This window comes from Loa loa (assembly GCF_000183805.2).
Source record: "Loa loa unplaced genomic scaffold supercont3.102, whole genome shotgun sequence".
Taxonomy (NCBI): domain Eukaryota; kingdom Metazoa; phylum Nematoda; class Chromadorea; order Rhabditida; family Onchocercidae; genus Loa; species Loa loa.
This window is the reverse complement of record NW_018108282.1, coordinates 49355-58197: the sequence shown is the minus strand read 5'-3', so window position 1 is coordinate 58197 and position 8843 is coordinate 49355. Positions and strand designations below refer to the sequence as shown.

At 31.6% G+C, this 8843-nt stretch overlaps 3 protein-coding genes across 3 annotated transcripts; 1 reads left to right on the top strand and 2 right to left on the bottom strand.

Annotated features, from left to right (window-relative positions):
- Positions 1-5: 5 nt before the first annotated feature.
- LOAG_10256 (D-ets-4 DNA binding domain-containing protein) lies at positions 6-340 on the top strand (the record flags this gene model as incomplete). The annotated part of the gene is made up of 1 exon (XM_003145783.2): positions 6-340. The coding sequence occupies one exon, from the start codon at positions 6-8 to the stop codon at positions 210-212; it is 207 nt and encodes a 68-aa protein (XP_003145831.1). The 3' UTR covers positions 213-340.
- Positions 341-1094: 754 nt separating this feature from the next.
- Positions 1095-2129, bottom strand: LOAG_10255 (hypothetical protein; the record flags this gene model as incomplete). Its single annotated transcript, XM_003145782.2, has 5 exons — positions 1916-2129; positions 1655-1728; positions 1478-1597; positions 1309-1391; positions 1095-1196 (listed from the first exon to the last, which is right to left on the bottom strand). The coding sequence occupies exons 1-5, from the start codon at positions 2092-2094 to the stop codon at positions 1095-1097; spliced, it is 558 nt and encodes a 185-aa protein (XP_003145830.1). The 5' UTR covers positions 2095-2129.
- A 3123-nt stretch (positions 2130-5252) lies between these two features.
- Positions 5253-6453, bottom strand: LOAG_10254 (hypothetical protein; the record flags this gene model as incomplete). The annotated part of the gene is made up of 3 exons (XM_003145781.1): positions 5253-5476; positions 5757-5888; positions 6423-6453. 3 exons carry the CDS (start codon positions 6451-6453, stop codon positions 5253-5255), a joined length of 387 nt encoding a protein of 128 aa, XP_003145829.1.
- Positions 6454-8843: the final 2390 nt, after the last annotated feature.

Here is an 8843-nt window from a genome sequence, read left to right as displayed (position 1 = left end):
AATGGATGGGATTAGTGCTCAATTTCAGGGACTTTCAAAATAGAATCGTCGCACCACCTGGCTCGTTTTGGGGTCAGCGCAAAAATCGAGCCCAGATGAATTATGATAAATTGTCACGATCGCTGCGACAATATTACAAGAAGGGTATTATTCAGAAACCGGAGAAAAAGCAACGACTTGTTTACAAGTTCCTTCCGCCTTATAACTTGTAACTGATTTGTTTATTGTTCGTATTTTGTCTAAATACTGTCTCAATGTGGACAGTAGTCAAGTAATGGTCGTTAGGCCGTCGACCTTTTTTGAGGTCTTTTGTCCTATTAGTAGCAAGTAAAATAAGCGGTAAGAATTTTGTTTTGTTTCCTAGTTCCATTATTTCCTTATTCGTGGAACAAAAATTTGATCAACCATAGTTTCATTAAGTGATTGATACAAGTTGTATTGCAAAAATAGAATTGATACATGGGAAAAATTCGTATCATACAGTTGTATTTTTGCCTTTTTCAAGCAATCTCTTCATAATTGTAAAAATTCATTTCACTTATTATTGCGGTCTTTCATGGACAACAGCATTTCATCACAAACAAGCGTGTTTTTTTATTGTTTGTAATAAAATTCTTTTATAGTTACACTATCAGTAACATATTTCATATCTCTCACTACCTGTCCCTAATGAAGTGCTTGTGTCTCTTAAATTATTCCCGTTATTTAATATTTAATTGTATCAATTTCACTGATTACTCATTGGTTTCATAATTAATTCGGTGAAGGTTTACTATGTCATAAGAAAGAAATGAAGAACAACTTGTTGTAACATAATCAAAAGTAACCAATTAACGGAATGGTAAACTGAACTGAAATGTTAAATTATTTACGTATTTTTTAGTCTTTTTCTTTTTTATTCTAAAAATGTCCGGCAAAATTAGTGAATGTTTAACAAAAACTTGAGAATGGACAAGAGAACATGGAGAAAGGTATCCCGTAGAAATTGTGTTGTACGGTTCCTATAATAAACCATTATGTGTTTTACCGATTATTGCTGAGTAATTGATGCTAGTATCCATTTCCAATTTAACAGCTAACTTTTGAAGATGTATTTATAAACAGTTCATTGGATTGCGATACATCTGTTCAGTAAGACTTCTAACTTCCAGAATACCGGATGCTGTTGGTGGAATTGGATGTGGATGCGGTTTTTCCTGAACATGAATTATATTAATTGAATAGTATTGAATTCTTTTTCAAGATATATGAATAAGAGGAGATAAAGGTCATGCTGTACCGAAATACGCAAACTTCATGGTGCATTACCTCTGCACAAATTTCCTTCAATGTAGGCAATGATATATCGCTCCGAGCCTCCAGTTTATGAATACTCAAATCTTCTCTTCTTCCTGCAGTTTTAGTAAAAGAAGTACTTATATATCCTTATCTCTAAAAAATATCTCTACAATACATCATAATATGAAAACATTCAAACTTGGTCTAGTTATGATGCCGATTGGATAATCTAATTGCTTCCGATCAGAATCCATCGCTGTGACATCTTGCATACTGATGCTTCCTGAAGTTGTTACTACTGCGACTTCCGATATAGCGCCTGAAAATATGCTTTTCCAACAACCCTTTCCCTTAGTTTTCATTCTCAAATCATTACCTTTTACTGAAGCATCCTTCACTGTTCTTTGCATTCTGTTTGATGGATCATTTTCGGTGGATATCGTTTTGAGACTATAATAATAAAGTATGCCACAAGATATATATATATATATATATGTATATATATATATATGTAATAATTCGAAATTCAAGTTTAATTTAATATTTCTACAAAAATTATTTTCTAGAACATGGTATGCATTAGAAATTTCTCGGCAAATTCAATATCTAGGAGAGCATAAGCCAAGAAACGCTATACCTCTTCTTTTTGTTACTTTCAGTATCCCGTGGTTGAACGTCAAAGTACTTGCCTCCGTTGTCATTTTCGACAGTTTGGATGAATTTGTCTTTCAAAAAATAGTATGTATGAGAGGTTTCTCGGCAGATGTAGTATATGGTCGACCACAGCTGTTGTAATAGACAAATAAGCAAAGCCATCCAGCAGCGATGATACTAGCAGCTACACCAAGTACCACAGCTAGAATATGAACTAAATAGTTAAATTTGTGATTCCGTAATGGGATGATGAAGCCTATTTTATTAAAATGGCTATTCAACTTAGATATATTTGTTAACAATATATTTGCTCATTTTCTTTTCTGTCCAGTTGAAATCATTTTCTTTCTTTATTTCTATCATTATTATCATTACAACTTAGACTTTCAAGGTGAAAAACATTATTTGTATCTCTTTCTACGAACTGTAATCAATTGATATCAGCTTCGCCGCTCCTATGTTCAGCTTGCAAATATCCAAGAACAAAAAAAAGGGGGGGGGGGGAAAAAAAAAGAAAAAACATTACCATTGCTTTCATCAAAGTATATTTTCAATGAAAATACCATCATATCATATGTATTACCAACAAATTGATCTTGCAAAATGTTCGTTATATTAACTATTAAATTTCCTTAGCTAAGCTCTTTAAAAAAAATGAATCTTACACTTACGTATAATCCACCACTGTGATTTCTCATCACTACCTGGTAATAATGCTGAAAAAAAAAGGAATAAGTTTTCAAGAAACAAGTCTTTATTGATGCAAATTGAAATTCTATATTCTGTTTAGCAAGCGGAATTTATTGTTAAATTTTGGAAAAAAAAGAAAAAGCATTCATGAGTTGATGATTTTTTGAAATGAGATAACATATCTCTGCATCGGTGCCCATAAAATCAAATATAATTGAGCGAAGAATCCGATTATCACAGGGACAGATATGTACTAATAAATGGATTATGTAAGAAAAAATGATTAAGGTAAACAGAAAAAGCTATAACTTGTACTTGTTATCGATTCAACAGGAATCCTTAGTCGTGCTGATATCCGAGGAAGAGATAAAAACGATAAATCTGATACAACAATCTATAATAAGGCATTATTTAAATCGATAATCTATAATGAGGCATTACTGCCATTACTTGAAGGATAAGCCTAAAAGCATTTATATGAGAATTAAAAGATTCATACGAAACATTCAAAGTCATAACAAAGATTTAGTATTGCTATTTCTTTTATGATTATCAGGTAAGATCTCAGGAAGTTGCACATTATTCAAAAGAGTAAAAAGAATTTTCCGCACTATTGCATGTCCTATGAAGAAACAAACAGTTCTAAGCAATTATTGCACAATTTTTAATAAAATTTACAATAGAGATTTTTTTCTAATATAAAATCACAGTGTTTGTTCACGACAAAGATTGTTGCCTCTCATTTTCCTTTTCCATTTAGTTTTGAAGGAATGCCAGACAAGTCATTGTGTCTATCTAATACCAATGATATTAAAGTAAATGGAAGTTTAACCTCTGCAGGAATTGGCTCTTCATTGTAAAGCACAACAAATGTTTGCGTACATGTTCGAATTGAGCATTGTGTCTTAAGCATCTGAAAGTCCAACATTACTTGAATTGTCTAATTGATCAATTTTGGGTCGTACTATAACTTTATATAATTTTCATGAGCTGACATGTTGATGACTGTTTAACAACAATAAAATATGATTCGTTTGCCCTTATTATCAACTACAGTGAATTTGATATGCTATACTATTAGTTTATGAAGTAGAATGCTAAATGAGTTCAATTAGAAGCATTCTTCATTATACTTATCCTTTTCTTCAAAAAACAATCACATATATCAAACTTATCCATTACACTTTGTTAACATTTTTCTTTCGGAAAATTATGAGTAAATTGTGGAAATCGCAATATTGCCTAGTTTCAAGTAAAGTTCTTTGGTCACTTAGTTAGCAACTAAAAGCACTCAAAAAAAAGCAGAAAAAAAAATAATTATTTCATGCTCTGATTCCCCGGGTAAACAACGATGCTGAAGTTTACAGTTCTACCTATCTCTCCTTTTTTCATTCACAAAAATATGTAAACTTGGATAATTAAACTAAAGAGAAACAGTTTGCATATCGCATATATGGATGACGTTCTGCTCTTGGGTACTGAAATAATCAAGTACTCATCCTCTTTATTAATTTTTGGCTGCTATGGTGTATTTCGGCATAGTATTCTTGATAGAAAAACCGTTCCCGACAAACTGTTACATATTAACAAGACACATATCCAGGTGCACTATACATGATTTGGAATTATTTCTAGCTTCTGGAATTCTATCAATTTAGCTATCAGATTATTACACTCTCATTACCATATATCATTCTTGTTAACTTCCAAGCAATCTATAATACAATAAAAAGTTTTAACAAATGCTCGGAAGAATTGCATGCTAAAGTAATTGTTTGAATTATGAATAAAATTATTCTCACTGTCATACAAGTAAGTAATATGTTGAACCCAATTTATCATTGCAATCGACAACAGCACCATTCCTTTTAATTGTTTATTTAAACTTTTATAATCAGTATAATTCTAACTCTTCGCCATCGAAAAACCACCTCTGTTCAACTTTGAAACATAGAGCCATGAAGATTGTCTCTATGATAACAATATCTTGTCTTGTTTCTTTTACTTTACTTAAAATATTTCATGCTCTGTTAAAATAGCTTCGTAGATGTATTTCGTGCTATATTGTCTACCCCAGTGGCATCGTCATCTCATTGCCATATTGTGTGTATCACGTTCATTAACATCAATGTGACAATTTCTAAATAAATTTTAGTCACAAACAACTTTTTGAGGATAATAACATTATTAACTGTTGAAATCCATTCAAAATGGTCAAGCTTATATTCCCTTTGAGCCTATTATAGCTAGCTAATCTTTCATTGATTTTCGTTTAATTCATTGATGCTTATATGCTATGATGCCACCTTAATATGCTTCTGCCATCATTAAATATAAAACACCATATATATACGTTGTATACATGAATATATATGCCACACGTATTTACAACCTACACTATTAGCCAAGTAAGCAACGAAATGACTCCAACTTCCAGGACTTCTTACGCCATTATAATTATGCACATTTCATTTTTTCTTTTTTTATATTGAATGTCTAATTAGTCGGATCATCCTCAAATGTGAATAAAATTAACGCGGCGCAATATTGATGGGCTTTGAAAGCGCCAAATATGATTCGCATAACGAATCGATCACTCCCTTGCATACATTATCTTTTTGCTTTATCATTTAAGCTTTAACTTTACTGCATTGTGTTTGTTCTAAAAGATGGCAGACCTGAACATCAATACTTCGATTATCATTATTGTCGAGAATTGGTCTGTGGTGCAAATTGAGCGATTGCTTATAGTGTCGTGCCCTTTGTACTTCCATCGCTTCAATGATAACCTTTCGCCATCGTTTTTGTCCATCAACAATGTTCTCCACTGCTTTCTTATCTTCTGCGTTTAATGCTATAATTAGTAGGGAATACAGTTACAGCGTCATTGACGAGAAATAATTCTTTGACAACGCTCTCGTTCAATAGTGGATAGTGATCTCTTTCCTACTTACTGTCATTATTACGATTGATTATGTCAGAACCAATCACATTTGGAACTAATCATATTTTCTTGCAACACACGCCGAAAATAGTTCTGTATGAGTACTATGATGGATGATCGTAATGTAATATCAAACCATTAACTACTTTTAATTCAACTATCAGTTAGGATATTGATAGGTTATTTTAACTGACTGCAATATATGGAAAATATTCAAATTCACTACTGGCTATAATTTGATATTGATCTTCATACTGATCACGCAAGTGGCCATGATCGCAGTAGTAACATGGAGCTGTGGTTGTTATCCATATCGTACTCTCTGAAAACAAAAACTATTTAGCGGAAAAGAAGAATGAACCATACAATTAATTGGAAAATGACAATAATATTTTTACTATTTTTGCAAAATTACAAGAATCACAGTTACAGATCAAATTAATGACAAATAACAGAATTACATAAACATTCAGCGTCGTATGCCGTAGTTATGTAACGAAGTGATTTTGCCACCGTATACTTAAACAAGCAGATATATACTAATCAACAAACGCCTCATTTATTCGACTTATCTATTATAGATATAAATTATATTAAAAGAGGATAGGACAATAACCTTTCAAATTTGATTAATTTTATATTCCAAAACTGATTCCTTCAAGATAACATCTTTTACAAATCGAATAGTATTTATTTTAATCAAATAAATGCTTTTAAGTTGTTCATCTATTCAAAAACTAAAATCTGTTTTAAACTGCATTTGCAATGCAGTTAAACATTTGAAGCGAACTCCATATCTCATTTTTCTATAGATCCTTATTCCTGTCACATGCACACACATATAATTAATTTATACCCAATGCGCACATAAGTGCTATGAATTTCATCATATATAAAAATAATATCCTTAATGTCTTTATGTTTAACCAGCAAAAATCATCGTTTTTAGAGAACAGATAGCCTTGAAAAGCACAAGAATTGTCATTTTTAAACTTAAGCATTCCTGTGGATGGGGGAGAAATGTAAGCTCTGTGCTATTTATAAACCAAAAATGTTGAATACCTTATGCAATAGAAATGCAAATGCTTGAAACTTAAGTTTCCTGTCCAGAAGTCAAGAAATCACGCTGCTTACTTTGTATAACTGTTACAACTGTTACACCGTTGGATTATTCTCTAGTTACTGTAATTATTTCTTCCAATTCTCAAAATACAAAACCAACAGAAATTCTCGTATATAGTAAGATAAGTCATAATACTGGCATATATCATCTCGTTCAATTTTTAACTAATTCCAATGCATTTGATGAGAAAAAATATGATAAATGACAATGGTCAGCTAACAATAAAAGTGTCAAAATTTAAGAGTTAATCTGTGAATGAGCAGAAAACTGTCATACTGAATGCTATTCCACAAGCTGTGTTGGAGGATTGTCTATAATAGCTAAATTTTACTATAATCTTATGTTTTCATTATCATCAGTCTCTCGAAAGAGAAGTTAAAAACGGTGATTTTAGTTAGAAAAAAGAGTAATGGCTTGCTTTTTTGTACCGTTCGTTATCTTTTCATCAGTTCTTTTATTAACTTCGTCTCCAGATAATCCACCTTGCTGTTTTCGCTTCTGGCTGACCACAACACATTTCGCAAGTGCAATGTGTTTTCTCTTCATTGAAAGGTCTATGTGGAATAATGCATGAATAACGATGACAGTCATCGCTGCTACAATCTTCATTACCCCTGTAATACTGTAACACATGCCTGCTTTTTGTTCCTTTATAAAATCTCGAAACAAACGATCTTATAATAGCTTTTCTGATGCAGTGATGACAGTGCAAGTTATCTTCATCTTAAGTATTTCCAAAATGTATCAACTCATATGAGCTATTTCATTTTGATTAATTGTCTTGACCGGTTTTATTGATAATATCTGTAAATGGGATGTTTCTCACACAGCATGCACTTTCCATCATGTATTAAACGCATGCATGTCGCAGTGAATTTGATTTCCTATGCTTCTTTTAGTTTCTACAGGGTGGTAAACTCTAGAACTTGTTATTGCGCTGTTTGTAACATATGTCTTAACCCAGTTCCTTACATTACTCGGACTCAGAAGAATACATTTATGGTTTATCGGTAAAAACTCATATCAGCTTGGAAATTAGTACCCAAAGAAAAGATATGGTTTACGGAATGTACAAAAACGACTGAGCTCGTTCAAAGAACTTTAGGGTGCATTTCAAATCACATGTCATGAAGATAATAATATGATAAACACATGATGAGCTGATAAAATGTAACCTGACAAACCAATAAAATGAGTTATGAAATGAATTTTAAAATTAATGTTAAATGATTTCTTTCTTTCTGACTATCAATAACAAAAATTGTAATAGAAAAAAAAAAACGACGGGAAATGTTTAAGCATCACTTACGATGAAATTATATGAAATTATATCGCGGGAGCAATTAGAGCTTTAAAGTAATAAAAACTCAGGTTAGAGAGACAGCACAACAAGAACAAATTTGCATTAGACAATCTGCTGCTATAAATCTGACAAAGTAGTAGTTTTGATTGATTTACACGTTAATAGTACGAGTGAAGGGAAGGTAAATAAAGGGTGTCAAAGTTTAGTGTTCAACAAAGAAAGCCGTTTTGATGAGGTTGTCATGGTAATTATGTAGAAGTGGCCTTTCAACAAAATCTTGAAATCTTTACCAGCTGTCCAGACAGTGCATCTTTCTACGATTTTTCTCTCTGGTTTTACTGCGGTACGTATGTTTTTCTGAAATTTCATTACAAAAAATTTTCTCTTTTCATTTTATAATATATATAACTTCGATGTATTTTTATATTTGATTGCTTGCTATAGACAATTTTTTGTCTGCACACCATCTTTATCGAATTATTACCAACATTATAATTCTTATTGTCAATATTGTCACAATTTCGACGCATCCGTTATTCGTACTTATCACTTCCATTACTTATGATAATTTTTGCTATGCAGTGATCTTCCCATGAATTGCAACACTTGTTTCAACATTTTCTGTAATATTTGTTTGAACAAATACGTGGAGATAAAATCGTGAATGGGTACTTCAATCAGATACTGTGGACCTTCAGTACGATGTCAATTCTTCCATCCGTTTCTTTTTTCGTACTTCTATTTTCAGCTTGTTTTCCATTGTAAACTAAAATGGGTTATATATATATATATATATATATATATATATATATATATATATATATATATATATATATATATATATATATATA